Below are 16,116 nucleotides of genomic sequence, written 5' to 3'. Positions count from 1 at the left end.
TGGAATGGGTTGCCATGCCCTCCTCCAGGGGACCTTCCCAACCCAGGGATCAAACCTGTGTCTCTTGTGTCTCCTTCATTGGCAGGCGGGTTCTTTACCACTAGGACCACCTGGGAAGTTCCCAGTAGGGCCAGTGGTAGCTGTAAATGGAGACCATGGGGGCCAAGAGGGCAGTCTGGGCCAGCGAGAAAAATGCCAACTGGAGCAGCCTTTCATTTGCTTGGTGTTGGTTTTCTAGCCTCTCAGTTCTGACAAGCAGATGTGTTCATTGTTAGCTCATGTCTGAATAGGACTTTCTAGGCAGAGGCTGGAAATAATTGATGCTGCCCTTTGATTCAGTTTTCCTTCTATTCATGATCTTGGTGTTCCTTCAAAACTTTCCCTGCTGCTCTGCCAGGGCTTAGATGTGGGCAATGTGTGTGGTGTGTGTGGAGGCGGTCTGTATGTGGGATGTGTGTATGGAGAGTACGTGTGGTGTGTATGTATGATGTATATGCGGAGAGTATGTGTGTGGAGGGGATGTGTGGTATGTGTGTGTAGTATCTGTGGAGAGTGTGTGTGTGGAGGGAGTGTGTGCAATGTGTGTGGAATGTATGTGCATAGAGGGTATGTTTGTGTGAAGGGTATGTGTATGGTATGTGTGTGGAGGGTATATGTGTGTGACAGGTCTGTGTATATGGAGGGTATGTGTGTGTGGAGGGTATGTGTGTGGTGTGTGTGTGGAGGGTATGTGTGTGACGGGTATGTGTGTGTGGAGGGTATGTGTGTGTGGAGGATGTGTGTGTGTAGAGGGTGTGTGTGTATGTGGAAGCTGTGTGTGCAGGGTGTGTGTGTGTGCAGGGTGTGTGTGTGTGCAGGGTGTGTGTGTGGTATGTGTGTGTGGAGGGTATGTGTGTGGAGGGTATGTGTGTGATGGGTCTGTGTATATGGAGGGTATGTGTGTGTGGAGGGTATGTGTGTGTGGAGGGTGTGTGTGTGTGGAGGGTGTGTGTGTGTGGAGGGTGTGTGTTTGGAGGGTATGTGTGTGTGGAGGGTATGTGTATGGTATATGTGGAGGGTATGTGTGTGGTGTGTGTGTGGAGGGTATGTGTGTGACGGGTATGTGTATGTGATGGGTATGTGTGTGTGGAGGGTGTGTGTGTGTGGAGGGTGTGTGTGTGTGGAGGGTGTGTGTGTGTGGAGGGTGTGTGTGTGTGGATGGTGTGTGTGTGTGGAGGGTGTGTGTGTGTGGAGGGTGTGTGTTTGTGGAGGGTATGTGTGTGGTATGTGTGTGTGGAGGGTATGCATGTGATGGGTCTGTGTATATGGAGGGTGTGTGTGTGTGGAGGGGGTGTGTGTGTGGAGGGTGTGTGTTTGTGGAGGGTATGTGTGTGGTATGTGTGTGTGGAGGGTATGTGTGTGATGGGTCTGTGTATATGGAGGGTATGTGTGTGTGGAGGGTGTGTGTGTGTGGAGGGTATGTGTGTGGTATGTGTGTGGAGGGTATGTGTGTGTGTGGAGGGTATGTGTGTGGTATGTGTGTGGAGGGTATGTGTGTGTGTGGAGGGTATGTGTGTGATGGGTCTGTGTATATGGAGGGTATGTGTGTGTGGAGGGTGTGTGTGTGTGGAGGGTATGTGTGTGGTATGTGTGTGGAGGGTATGTGTGTGTGTGGAGGGGGTTCGTGGGATGTGTGTGTGCACATTTATGGAGGGAGCAATCAGGAACACATGCAAGGAGTGGATGCACCCCAGGAGCTCCAACCCTAGCATGTGCCCCCAAGAGGACCCCAAAGCCAAGGGAAGGCAGCTCCTTCCCACACACACATACCCTCCACACACACACACCCTCCATACACACACACCCTCCATACACACATACCCTCCACACACACACACCCTCCACACACACACACCCTCCACACACACATACCCTCCATATACACAGACCCGTCACACACATATACCCTCCACACACGTACCACACACATACCCTCTACACACACACATACCCTTCACTCTGTGGGGACTTGCCAAGGGGCCCCAGCCCTGCCTGATGGCTGCTGTCTCTGCAGAGCTGTCCTTCCGGGTGTGGATGTGCGGCGGGAGCTTAGAGATCGTGCCCTGCAGCCGGGTGGGCCACGTCTTCAGGAAACGGCACCCGTACAACTTCCCCGAGGGCAATGCCCTCACCTACATCAGGTAGGTCACAGTGCAGAGAGCATCCCACCAGGAGCCAGGCACCTAGACCCCAGCCCTGTCAGTGACTCCTGGGGCTTTGAGCAACTACCCCAGTCTTAGTCTCCCCATTTGTCCCTTCCGTTCTGCGATCCTGGTACTTTCAGAGCTGGAAAGGTGAAGTTGGAGGCGTCTCCTCCGGGCCTGTCTTGTCTTGACTGTCTTTGTTCATGAAGGTCTTGGAAAGCTGGTGAAACAACCAGCTGGGAGCTGCCCTCCACACACTGGGTCCCAAGTCCCGGTCATGGATGTTGCTTCCTCGCTCTGACTGGGTCAGCGTCTGCCCATCTGTGTTCCCAGCCACAGCGTGCACTTCATCTTGAAGGGGAGTGGGCAGGTCCTGGAAGACCACCCCTTCGCCCACTCTCCTGATGGCGGAGGCAAGGGGAGGTGGGAAGCGTGCCAGGAGCACTCTCCTCTTCCGAGGACGAGTCTTTATCTTGTCAGACTTGCTTGTTGGCAGCGGGGCCTCCTCAAGTCTAGCTTGTCAAACGGCCTTTTGTTTTGCTTCCCTTATTCCATTTGACTGTTTTTATAATTATGAAAGTAATACATGGTCACTAAAACTTCAAGCTGTATCCATGTATATTGTGTGTGTATATATATATATATATCCGTACATATACTGTACATTATAGTTTTTACTCTTCATATAACAGAGAGAAAAAAGTGAAAGTCCCTTTCACCAAGTCTTACACCTATCCGCTTATTCTCTCCAAAAGAAACTACTGTTAACAGATTTCAAGCCTATCATTTCAGGTCTTTTTCAAGGCTGCCTAGTACTCTGCCATGTGGATGTAGTTCATTATTCTGCTACTGATGGCCATTTAGGGTTGTCGCCAGTGTTTATGACACAAATATTCTTGTATATGTCCCTTTGCCCAAGTGTTTCAGTAGAATAGGTTCCTCTAAGTGGAGTGTCAGAGAGTATCCATTCCCACAGATTTGATGGAGACTGACAGATTATCCTCTAAAAAGACTGTTCTTATGGATGCTCCCGCATCAGTGCCATTTTGCACACACTCCTGAACGTCTCCTCGCCTGGTACTGCACAGAACTGACCTGGATCCCAACGGTATCTCTGTTCCCAACCTGGTGACCTTATTTTGCTTCTTCCTCTCCTTTTAGGAATACCAAGCGTACTGCAGAGGTGTGGATGGATGAGTACAAGCAGTATTACTATGAGGCCCGGCCATCGGCCATCGGGAAGGCCTTCGGCAGGTGGGCCCCTTCCCTAGCCTTGTGCCTTTGCTTGCAACCTTAGTGAAATACTAAATCATGTGTACTCCATAGAAGCGTTCAGGGTGTCCTGAGAAACTGAACCCTGCACTCCTGGGCTCTTTGGAGACTGTAGGGTATACGAGACAGAGACAAGGTTCTGGTCCTAGAAGAAGAAGCAGCTTCATGGGGAGAAATAACCAGAGAGGGCTTGCTTATGCAAGCACTGCCCATCCACCAGCTGCCTGCAGGATGGATGTCTGTGCAAGTGCTTAAGGATGGCTGTCTGCAGAAAACACCGGGGGTTTTGGCTTCCTTGCTGTTTCAATCTGACGGTGATCTGTTAGCTTGTTTTTCTGCCCTGGACTGTTACGACTACAGTCTAATTAAGCATTTTCAACAATCAGTTGAGTATGATGTGACCAGTATTTTTTTTTAAGTGACAAAGAACTAGAACATTTCAGATTAGAACAGAAAATAACAGTTGATTGCAGTTGAGGATAGATACTGTTTTGTGAAACTCTAATTTTAGCTGTATGTCATGGGCATACTGGGTCACGATGTAAGATGTATCTATTTCTTACTTAATGTTATGGTCAGAAATGTTTGAAAACATTATTAGTGATCTTCAATGAATTTTCCTCTATTTATTTGTATCTATCCCTTGAAGAAAAAAAGGTATGTCACTCTTTGTTTTAGTGTGGAAGTAACATTTGCTGAGGGCATACCCTGTGCTAGGCACTTATGTCTATTCATTTGACTCTCATAAAAAACTTTGGAGGTGGATGGTTGTACCCCAACTTTACTGAGAACAAACAGGCTCAGAGGGTGGTGCTGGTCTTCTGTCAGTGGCCATTATGATCCCTGGAGCTGAGCAAGATGTCCATGGACACATCAGACGGTTCTTATTTGCTCAATTTTTGGAAAAATGTTTGAAACATGGTTTTCTTGTCAGTAGACGCTTTCTGCTCAGCTGGAATGCAGGAAAGGAAAACTACTAGTACATTAAGGCTCTGCTCTCTCTGTGAAAACAAGCACCAGGCCATGGTATGCTCACTGAGGTCTCGAGGAGGAAAAAGCCAAGATTAAAGCTTGGCTCCAATTTGAGGAGAGAAATAAGGCATGGCCAGGAGCCCTGGGGAGAGCTTGTGGGTCAGAGAATGAAGTAAGGCTGGAAGACAGACTTGGATAGCTAGCTCCGGGAAAAGGGACCTTCCCCCCGGGGAGGTGGAAAGAGGGGGCTGACCTCCCAGGCTTCTTCCCACTGCTAAGCCTTTCCTCCTCCTTCTCCAGCGTGGCCACGCGGATCGAGCAGAGGAAGAAGATGAACTGCAAGTCCTTCCGCTGGTACCTGGATAACGTCTACCCAGAGCTCACGTGAGTGCCACCTGCAGTTCCTGCATCTGGCCTGGGTGGGGGCCAGCGGCATGGGGACCCTTGACCCTGATGTCTCCCCGGCCCAGGCAGTCTGGCTGTTTCTAGCTGTTGGTGTTTGTCTTCATGTGACGGGTCTGGAAGAACCTGGAGGATGTTACCAGGAGTGAAGAGTGAGGTGTGGTAGGAGCGAAGAGTTAAACAGACTGGGCCTTAGAGCTAAAAATGGGCGTTGTTGGGACTTCCCTGACCAGTGGTTAACTCTGCACTTCCACTGCGGGGGGCACGGGAACTAGGAGCCCACCCACAGCCAAAATTAATTAATTAAAATGATCTTGAAAAAAAGAAATGAGCATTGTCCCCTTAGGAAAGCAACAGCACATTATGTAGCAAAGGCTGCAGAAACACTCACTTCCTTTGACTCTCTTCTCTCCTTTCTGGGAGTTTATCCCAAGGAAATAAAGCAAACGAGCAAAAAAACTGTTGACAAATAAATGACCACTGTAGGCTTCTTTGCTGTGAAAAAAAAATAGAGATGCAACTAACAATAGGGGCTGGGTTTAGTGAATCATGATCCATTGACCTAAACAAATATTATGTGTCAATTAATATTATAATCATAATCTGTGAGTAAAACATGGGGAAATGTTTGCTTCAGCAAATGAGGAAAGAAAGTGAAAGTGAAGTCGCTCAGCTGTGTCTGACTCTTTGCGAGTGCATGGACTGCAGCCCACCAGGCTCCTCCATCCATGGGATTTTCCAGGGAAGAGTACTGGAGTGGGCTGCCATTTCCTTCTCCAAGAGATCTTCACGACCCAGGGTAAAAGGAGCAAATGAGGAGCCAACATGCAAATGGTATATGTATGTGGGCTATAGGACAGTAAGCTGTAATGACTGGGGGGCCTGAGGGTGGGCAGAGTTGATTCTTTTTATTTCAGAATCCTTCTCGGCATCTTGCCTATGTCATTCCTCACCTCCTCCAGGTCTGGAGTCATCTGTCCCGCCTTCAGGAGACGCCCCTGAGCTCTGCGTTTGCAGACTGACCCTTCCTCAGCACTCCCTGCTTCTTTTCCTTGTCACCTTTATTGTCATGGAGCTTCTATGTGGTCAATTAATGTTATTGTCATCTTCCCACATTTGACAGTAAGCTCCATGAGGCGAGAGGAATTTATCAGTCTTGTTCACTGCCTTATCTCCAGCCCCTAGAACAATGCCTGTCACTGAATGGGCACTCAATAAATAGCTTTATTTGATTTGATTTTGGTGTGCCAGATCTTGTTTTGGTGCCCAGGTTTCTTGCTAGTTGCGGTTCCAGGGCTTAGTTGCCCCATGGCATGTGGGATCCTGGTTCCTTGCCTAGGGATGGAACCTGCGTCCCCTGCGTTGGAAGGCAGATTGCTAACCACTGGACCACCAGGGAAATCTCTAATATTTTTTTCTAAATAAATTGCATAGTCAATAAGGCTCAGTAATAACTTTGAAATTAGCATTCTCCCTTCTAGAACTGTCATCTCAGGAACAGCTGTCTCCCAAAGGATGCTGTCATGATTTTCCAGAACATTCCACGGCTCAGAGCCTCCATATCCTCAAAGGAAGCAAATCTTTGAGAGATTTGATTTTGGGAAAACAGCCATGGTTAGGTTATAACCAAGTCCAGTGAATAACTTAGTTGATTAACCCAGATATTACAGTCCTGGGTCCCAAACACAGGGTGACAAGATGGAAACAAGTAACAAGAATAAACTGACTCTGTGAGCAATGTTCAAGGAATTCCAAAACAATTTGAGGGGCAGCAGCATCCTTGGAGAAAGTTGGCGGCCTGGATAACCCCAACTCCCTAGACGATGGCTGTGAAGGGAAGAACATTAGTTTATGAAAGTATAATAAATGAACAGCTTCCTCAAGTGGCCACTTTTAAAAGGATAGTTTTATTCAGACGTGCCATTTCTGAGCGAAACAAGCATAGTCAGGTCTTTATGTTCTGTCAGAGTTCATATTATCTGGTTGGAGCCAAGGACTCCGGGCCTCAGGCAGGAGTTGGGGAGCCGTGGAAGGGGATTGAGGATGTACGCCTCCTCCCACACCCCAGTCCCCATACAGTGCCCCACGTCATCCCCTGAGGACTGAGAGGAAGTATTGATAGTTTATAACTAGCATCAGTCTGGATCCATCACAAGACAGGAGAGTGGATGAAACCAGCTGTGCTAAATGAGGAGCATAAGTCATCTTCCATTTGTTTTGTCACCATGTGGAAGCTTAAAAAAAATGAATTTTTGCTGTTAAGGTAGAAACTGCAGTTCATTTATCCAGGTTACTCATCGTCAGTCTCTTCCTTCATGTTCTGCCTCGGTTCTCGGGGGCCTGGAGTGGATCAGATTGTTAGATAGAAAGGAGTTCTACAGGCCCAAATGATACTGAGTTTCCTTCACAGGGGATCCCAGTAGTTGGGCCACACTTGAATGTGGTCAGTGGGGAGACTGAGGAGGCTGAAGGGAGAGGCCTGTGCTTTCCTAGGCCTGCCTGCAGTCCTGCTATGGCTCGGCCGCTTTTCCAGATCAGAGTTCTGCAGCTGGCTTCAGCAACTGCTTATATATACCTTTATTAGGATGGTCAGGAACAGTTGTGCAGGCTGTGCATTGCACAAACACCACATCTGAAGGGTGCTAGTCACACAGTATTGTACCTTTATTACAATTCCTGGCAAATGATGGTAAAAGTCTTCTAACAAAATCAGTATATTATGATGGTTTTCTAACATAAGTAAAGTGTCTTGAAAAAAGGATGCCTATTTCTGTTTCTAGAAAGGCATCATAAGGGCTAATGGGAGCCCAGCTTCGAGGTGGTCCACAGAGAGGAAAGCAGATACAGACTTAAGAGGGCTGCCAGCAAACAGGAGAGCTTAGCCTGGCTCTGCCAGGAGGCAGGGGAAGGGTGGGGATGGCCATCCCAGCTGCTCCAGGGCTGCTACCACATCAGACACCTCGGGAGCTGCATCTGGCTGGTCTTTATTTATTTTATTTTTAATTTATTTGGCTGCACCAGGCCTTCGTTGTGGCATGTGGGATCTTTAGCTGGCACATGCAAACCCTTAGTCGTGGCCTGTGGGATCTCATTCCCTGACCAGGGAGCAAACCCAGGTTCCCCGCATTGGGAGCACAGTCTTAGCCACTAGATCACCGGGGAAGCCCCTGCATCTGGTCTTGAGATTGCTGCCTGAGCCCCAGGTCTCCTCCATAAGCATCAGTGGGCAAGCTTTGGTGTCAGTGACCATCGCCACACTTGGACAGTGCCCACCGCATCTCTGCAAGCTGATTGTCTTGCACATCTTCCTAAGCAACAGCAGGTAGGGAGGGGAAGAGAAGAGAAAGGTCTGGAACAACCTTGGCCTCTCAAAGAGGGCCCCACAGGACCTTGTCTTTGTGTAGAGGGGAAATACAGTCCATTGCCCCTGGATGAAGCAGCGGGGGTGGAGCTTTGCCTCTCAACAGTCTTGCACCTAGCAGGTTGCAAAACTTAAATCCTACAGTGATCAGACAGGTAATGTAAATAAGTCAAGTGAGTGGGGTCACAATAGGGAGTGGAGGGGACTGTGGCAAACTGAAATGGGCAAGCCCCACCCATAGGATGGACAGCTGCTGCTCATGACAGTGTGTTAGTGCTGAACCAGAATGCAAGTTTGATGTGGCCTGACCTTCCTATATTTTTGAGAGAAGCTGGGTTTTTCTGTGTAATGTTGAAATACTGCCAACGAATTAAAAGCACCAATGACCACACTGTGCAGGTCAGACAAAACCTGTCCAGGGCCTGATTTAACTTGGGGGCCAACAGTTTGCAGCCTCTGTTCTCTACCTGCATATGACCTCTTGCAAGAGACAGGGGAGCGGTTCTGAAGGGGCGCTGCTGTCAGGAATATGGAGAGAAACTGGAACGTTCTCCACGAGCCTCCAGGGGAGCTGGTTGGTTCTGGAGCTCCGGGGGCTTCCTGTCAGCCCTGAGAAAGGGAGACCTGGTTTGGTTGATGTCCACATCAGAGACTGCCAGTAATGTTCTGATCTGCACCCTCAGCAGGTTCTCTTCTCAACAGACGTGATAGAGGCAGATAAATTAGGCATGTGGTCAGACTATAGGCCCCCTTGATTTCCCATCACCTGACCTGTGGGTCCATAATCCAAGCGCATACATAACCTTCTAAACCCAGGAATACAAGCCCATGTCAGCTGGGGCCAGCATCCCGTTTAGGTTTATTACCCATGGGGTAAGACAGTGTGTCTTATATTTGAGCTTGTATGTGTGTGTGTATGTGTGTATGTATGTGTTTAAATATACTTTCCTGTGCACATAAAATGTTCTAATAATATACTCTTTTCAAAACCTACCTGTTTCACTTAACAGTATCTTATAAACACTTCCCCATATTACCAGATAGTCTTTCTCAGAGTCCTTTTTAATGGCTGAAGGGATTTCGACAGATGAATCATAATTTACTTAGTCCTGTGCCTATTGTTGGATAGCTAGGAATTTCCAGTGTTTTCAGTATAACCAGTCACTCTGAATGAGTATCATTTAAACTGAATCTCTGCACCCATCTATAATTATTGCCCTAGAATAGTAAGTTTCGGGAAGTGTGGTCATTAGGTCAAAAGTATGCACACTTTTAAGGCCTTTGATACATAATACCACACTGTCCTCTAGAAAAGTGGGCCAGTTTATGCTCCCATCTGTGGGATATGAAAGGATCCAATCCCACAGCCGCTGCCGACACTAGGTAGTACTATCTAACATATATGGATATATGCATATATACACAGATATACACACATACACTTAAATATATAATTTGTATATTAGTTATATATTATACGGTCTTCCCTGGTGACACAGATGGTAAACAATCTGCCTGCAGTGCGAGAGACCCAGGTTCAATCCCTGGGTCAGGAAGATCCCTTGGAGAAGGAAATGGTAACCCACTCCAGTTTTCTTGCTTGGGAAATCCCATGGACAGAGGAGCCTCATGGGCTACAGTCCATGGGGTCGCAAAAATCGGACACAACTGAACTAACACTTTCACTTATATATATATATATATATATATATACACACACACATACATATACTTAAATATATATACACCATTATATATATATATATATTATATACACTTAAATATTTTATGTATATAAATATATAGAAATTTCCCTGGTGGTCCAGCGGCTAACTCCATGCTCCCAATGCAGGGGGCCTGGGTTTGATCCCTAGTCAGGGAACTAGATTCTACAAACTGCAAATAAGAGACTGCATGCCACAACTGAAGATCCTGCAGGCCACAACAAAGCTCAAAGATCCTGCAGGCTCCAACCAAGACTCAGCACGGCCAAATACATAAATATTTTTAAAATTAATAAATATACATATATGACAAACAAACAATGGTAACTCTTTAATACATATTTCCTTAGTTATTAGTGAGACTGAACACATCTTTATATTTGTACATTTTACATTTGCCTCTTCAAAACAACTCCTTCCTGTCCTCTCGAGATTGCCCACTGAGCTCACATCTGAGTCTCAGCCTTTCCTCTTTCAGGACTGGGGAGCTCCGGCTTCTGGTTTAAGCTCTCTCCCACCAGCTCCTCTCAGGCCTGGTCTGAAGGGCAGTCCCTGGGGCTCCCAGAGCTGCCCAGAACCCAGGGTGGGGCAAGGCCCAGTCTTCCCAGGGGGACCCCTGCTCCCTCACCATCCCCTGCTCACCTTCCCCTGCTGCCAGGCCTGCCCCTCAGTGTCCCTCCCCATGGAGACCTGGGTGCCCTGGGATTGCCTGGGCCCTGCTCTCTGGGTAAGCGTGGGTCACCTCGGGGTGGGGGGTCTTGCTCTCTGAGTAAGCATGGGTCACCCCGGGAAGGGCAGAGGCCAAGCCTGATCGCTGCCTTTTCTTTCAGTGTCCCCGTGAAGGAAGTGCTCCCGGGCATCATTAAGCAGGGGACTAATTGTTTAGAATCCCAGGGCCAGGACACAGCTGGTAACTTCCAGCTCGGAATGGGGATCTGCAGAGGGTCTGCCAAGAACCCCCCAGCGGCCCAGGTACGTTGCTTGGGACCTCCGGATCAGGCCCAGGAGAAGGGTTAGGGGCCTCCATCTGCCCAGTCTCATCCTCTCTCTTGTCTACACCCTCCACAAACCCACTTTTCCAAGGACCCTGCCAGCTGCCCCTCACACTCTGCTCCTTGGGTCTGCTCCTGCCACACTCCACCCACGTTGTGGCCTGTCACACAGTTGCCGCCTGAGCACCACCTGCTTTCTGCTTGCAGGGGCAGAAATGCCACCCAAACAGAACTCAGTACTCTCCTCGGATGCAGCTGTGGGCAGCCTGCATAGACAGGCATCAGAGTGTCCAGGACCCTGTGAACACGTGTCCAACATATGAGAGTTGCTCCACCCACATCAAACTAGAACAGGTCGTGGAGACCCCGGCATGGACCTGACCACAGCTGTCCTCCTACCATGTCCTATCTTTCTTCCCATCCCTTGAGCATCCTTTCATACATCCTCTGGCTGGCTCCAGCTAAGCTTCTCGATCCCAATATTTTATGATGAAAAAGTTCAAACATATAGAAAAGTTGAAACAATTGTACAGTGATTAGCCATGCACCCATCCCTAGTATTTGTAGAAAATTCTACCAAAATACACAGTGTATTTGCTTTATCATCTGTCTACCTATCTATCCATTCATTGCTGTATTTTTTGGCTCAGGCAACCCACTCCAGTATTCTTGCCTAGAGAATCCCATGGACGGAGGAGCCTGGTAGGCCACAGTCCGCGGGGTTGCAAAGAGTCGGACACAACTTCACTTTCTGCTCCTTATCTTGCAGGCGTGGCTCTTCACTGACCATCTCATCCAGCAGCAGGGGAAGTGCCTCGCTGCCACCTCCACCTCCGTCTCCCCAGGGTCCCTGGTCGTACTGCAGGCGTGCAACCCAAGAGAAGGCAGGCAGGTAAGCCTCCTTGCCCCCACGCACAGGTTGACCAGCAGCCCAGGGGAACATAGTGAAGGTGTGACATATAGACTCAAATAAGCCCTCCAGAGTGAGGACTGGGGATGCCTAAGCCTGTATCCAGGCAAGTCCGTTGTTTTCCTCATGAGGAAGTACTTTGGGTAAACAGTTGTTAAATGTCCATCCCGCATCCTGTGAGCTCCATGCGGGCTCACTATTTTTATCTTGTCAACACTGTATCCCTAGTCCCTGACAACCAGTACAGCCAAAACAAATGTGAGGTTTTAACGAGAACCTGTGCCAGGGGTTTTACGGAGATCATCTCATCTAATCCTCCCAGCAGCCCAGCAACCTGGGCCTTAGTGTGTGCATGCGGGCGTGCTAAGTCGCTTCAGTCATGTCTGACTCTTTGCAACCCCATGGACTGTAGCCCGCCAGGTTCCTCTGTCCATGGGATTCTCCAGGCAATAATACTGGAGTGGGTTGCCATGCCCTCCTCCTGGGAATCTCTCCAACCCAGAGATCAAACCTGCATCTCTTATGTCTCCCGCATTGGCAGGCAAGTTCTTTACCTCTAGCACCACTTGGGAAGCCCCAGGCCCAAGTCCTAACCCCATTTTAAAAGTGATAAACTGAAGCTCCTTGAGTTTAAGAAATGTATCAGATCGCACTGCTGTGAAGGGGTGGAGCTGAGATTCAAACCCAGTGTGACTCCTAAGGCCACAGTCCTGCCCCAGCACATAGTAGGTGTTCAGTAAGTATCTCCTGTCTGATGGCTGGTTGGGGAAACTGAGACCCAGCCAGGGTGCTTTCCAAGCTGGCATGCCGGTCTCATGTGAACACTGCCTTCTCCACTTGTCAAGCTTTCACTTGCTCTGTTTTCACTAATCCTGGCAGACGGGTCAGGCTTGCCTGTTGAGGAAGAAACAGATGCTCAGAGAGAGCAGTCACTTGCTCAGGACACACAGTCAGCCACACTCCATTCCTGGCTTAGAGGGCTGCTCATCTGCCCGGGAATGGACCGGAAGGCCAGAGTTCTGCTTCAGCCCCTCCTCTGCCCGCCCCTTCTGGGTAGCCCCCACTGTGCCTGACCCTGGCCAGTTCCCTGGCCAGCTTGCAGGGCAGTGGAGGGGCAGGAGGGCGCCTGGCCTCTCCTTCAGCTGCCAGGGTTTTCTTGCCTCCCCCTTTCCTGTTGCCTGGGTCAGCCCTTTGTTCAGGGATGACTGGCAGTTTGCTATTTCATTCTGGAAAAGCAACGAGATCCTTCCTCTCCCTCCAGCCTCTGCTGTGTATGTGCGTGTGAGTGTATGAGAGAGAGAGAGGCTTGAGTGCCATAGTCTGCTCGCTGGCTGGGACTCTGCAGCACGACCTGCCAGCCCCTACCTTCACTGCCCCTGCAGGGATGCGTGTCTCCAGGCTCCCCTTCACCCGGGGTGCTGGCTTCTATGAGAGTCAAGCCTTGAGCCCACTCCCACCCACTCCTCGGTGAGGCCAAAGTCAAAGCAGTAGCTCCCAGGGCAGCCACCCCTCTCTGCGTTCCCCTTCATGCTGACCCAGGACTCCTAGGAATCTCTTTGGCCACGTTCCTTCTGCCCTGCAGGTCCTACAGGGCCCCCAACAGCGGAGCCCCTCTTCCAGGACAAGGGTGAGCAACTGTCCCACTACCAGTGACTTCTCAAGTCTGGGCCTCCGTTCCTAGTCCTCTGTTGACCCCATTTCTGAGGCCACCTGGGTATTAGTTGTGGGAGAGATACCTGTGCAGAGCGGTGTCACCCTCTTCACCTCTCTGAGCCTCTATCTCCTCACTTTATAAAATGAAGGGCTCCCTCCCTGCTCTCCCTTGGAAGGAATCTACAAGAACTGAGACTGTGGCAATGGAAGGGCACCGTGAGATGGTATTTTTTCTCTGGCCAGGCTAGAACCTAGTGACCAGGAGACTCTGGGGGAGGGACCCCAAGACTGTGTCTGATGGCACCAACAGGAAATGAGAATCCCATGATTTGGGGAGCACTTCCTCATGACTGATCAATTCAGTCTTTACATTCATTCTTCATAGAACAAAACTAGATGAAAGATGGATGAAAGAATGGCATGGCCCAGCAATGCCCAGCCGGGGAACGTGGCCAGCCCCTCCCAGGGGGTCAGAGACTAGAAGACCACAGGCAGTAGGATGCTGTGAGTTCCAGAGGGACCAAAGGCCCTGTCCTGCCCACTGTCCAGGACCTTTAAGCCAGGAATCCCTCTCTGCTGGGACCGCATGGGCAAGAAAGCCTGGTTCTCAGCCATCTGTATCCCCCAGCCCGCACTCCTCAGGGAAATCCAGACCCTGCAGCACCGCCCCCATGCCTTCCACCTTGTTTCCACCTCCCAGATGGTTCCCTTCTCTGCCCATGCCGTGTCCCCCTGCAACTGAGGCTGCTCATCTCCCTTCTAACAGTGGCTCCAGCAAGTACATGGCCCCTCCCACCCAGAAACTAGGACCCCACCTGCAGCAGATCTTCAGCTGCAACCAAAGAGACTGCGCCGGTGTCTAAAGGGAAGCTGGAAAAGCAGATTTCTATGTGACGACTAAGCCAAACTTTAGATAAGTGCTGTGCAGGCCAAACAAAAGCCACCTCTGGGTTACATGCAGCCCGAGGACCTCTGATCTAGACAGTAACTTCATGCCAACCTATGGAAGCAAGAACACATCAGGAGGGCCGGGTTTAAAGCTTGTATGTGGGGTTCAGTGCCTCTTGTCCTTAGTGCAAAGGACACAGACTATTTAAACGGGACTGTGTCCTAGGGCCACTTACCCTCATGTGTAATGCGGGTACGGGTGTTATTATTATTATTAATCCTTGTTTTTCTCTCCCCCACCCCTTTTCTGCCTCTCCCCTCAGAGATGGAGGAGAAAAGCCTCTTTCATCCAGCATTCAGTCAGCGGCCTCTGCCTGGAGGCCAAGCCCGCCCAGCTGGTGACCAGCAAGTGCCAGGCTGACGTCCCAGCCCAGCAGTGGCAGCTGTTGCCACACACATGACCGTAGCCCCCGGCCTCCTGTACCTTTTGCATGAGACTTTGGGACCAGAAGGGGGTTGGGGTGGGGAAGTGTAAAGCGGGCCGTCTCCATCTCGTCACATTTCTGCCGGAATCATCAGCCAACACTGCTGCCACAACACACGATGCTCCAAAGCTTGGATGGGGAGGACGCAGGGGGAATGCCCTGCTTGCTGTCCTGGCCACCACCCGGCCTTGCCTGGGGATAACTGGACTGCGACTGGGCAGCCTGGCCCTTTGTTACTGCCCTTCACCCTCCCAAGGCCTGGACAGTGGTTTGGGGCCTCTCCTCGTGGGCTGGGAAAAGGAGGACAGCAGTCCCCCGAGTCTTGCTGGGCCCTGGGGGCCTGCCTGTGGGGTCGGGTACAAGAGGAGAGCGTGGGCAGCCGTGGACAGGAGGCAGGCGGAAGGCAGAGGGAGGGGCAGCCTGTGGGCAGGTGGGGAACAGGAAGAAGTGAGCCGCTCAGGGCTCTGTCCCGGGCAGGCGCTGGGTTGGGGGCGGGAGGGATGGGAGCCAGGGCCAAGGATGGGTGAGCTGCAGAAAGACGGGAACAGAAAAGCCGCAAAGCAAGGAAAAGAATTGGTCTCGCCTGGGGACCTAGTTCCTCCCAGGGCGCAGTGCCTCCAGGCCCGCGCTCTGCTTCCCACGTTCTCAGCAAGGCGCTGCAGGGGCACCTCCAGGGGCAGCCTTGGGACCCAGTTCATTAAACAGATCCCACTTCTGTTTGGATATGTGTCAAGATCAGACCTCTCCCTTGGGCCTTAAAGACCAGCAGGTTCCCTGAGCGCTGCTTGGGCGCACCGGGTGGACCCCCGTAAGGGCAGGCGCCACTGAGCAGCTCCGTCCTCCCTGCTAGTTTTTGACTCCTGCCTTCTCTAAAGCCCTTGCCTCTGTAAATACAGCATCATTACGGGGTCGGGGCGCAGGGCGGTAAGAACGGGGAGCATCGGTAAGCCATGGGGACCGTCATCCAGGCTGGACTCCCCCACTGCCGGAGGGAGGCCCTCGGGGCTCGCCTACTGCAGCGGCCAGCAGGCTGGCTGGCGGCCCCAGTTTGTACAGAGTTCCGAGTTCCTTCTCACACCCACTGGGCCTCTCTCCCCCTCCCCCAGGGCCTGGTCTTGGAACCGCTTCTGCTATTAATATTTCCAACATTCCTCTTCCCCTGCCCCACTGGCTTAGGCCCAGTGATTTTAGGCAAAAGTCGGGTGATACCAGGATTCCTGCGGGGGTCGGGGGGAGGGGTTGTCTCCCACCCAAAGCAAATCAGCCTGGAATGC

General features: G+C 50.7%; 1 protein-coding gene across 1 annotated transcript in view; it reads left to right on the top strand.

The window, feature by feature from the left end:
• GALNT16 (polypeptide N-acetylgalactosaminyltransferase 16) overlaps window positions 1-15,221 on the top strand; it is a 104,972-nt gene extending 89,751 nt beyond the window's left edge. The window contains exons 10-15 of the mRNA XM_068964242.1: window positions 2,054-2,180; window positions 3,345-3,437; window positions 4,728-4,811; window positions 10,745-10,886; window positions 11,676-11,798; window positions 14,681-15,221. Of these exons, the coding sequence (XP_068820343.1) occupies window positions 2,054-2,180; window positions 3,345-3,437; window positions 4,728-4,811; window positions 10,745-10,886; window positions 11,676-11,798; window positions 14,681-14,818 (707 nt within the window). The 3' untranslated portion in view covers window positions 14,819-15,221. The remainder of the gene's footprint in view (window positions 1-2,053; window positions 2,181-3,344; window positions 3,438-4,727; window positions 4,812-10,744; window positions 10,887-11,675; window positions 11,799-14,680) is intronic.
• Window positions 15,222-16,116: the final 895 nt, after the last annotated feature.

Source organism: Capricornis sumatraensis, chromosome 2, assembly GCF_032405125.1.
Source record: "Capricornis sumatraensis isolate serow.1 chromosome 2, serow.2, whole genome shotgun sequence".
In the NCBI taxonomy this organism is placed as follows: domain Eukaryota; kingdom Metazoa; phylum Chordata; class Mammalia; order Artiodactyla; family Bovidae; genus Capricornis; species Capricornis sumatraensis.
This window is presented reverse-complemented; position numbering and strand designations above follow the sequence as displayed.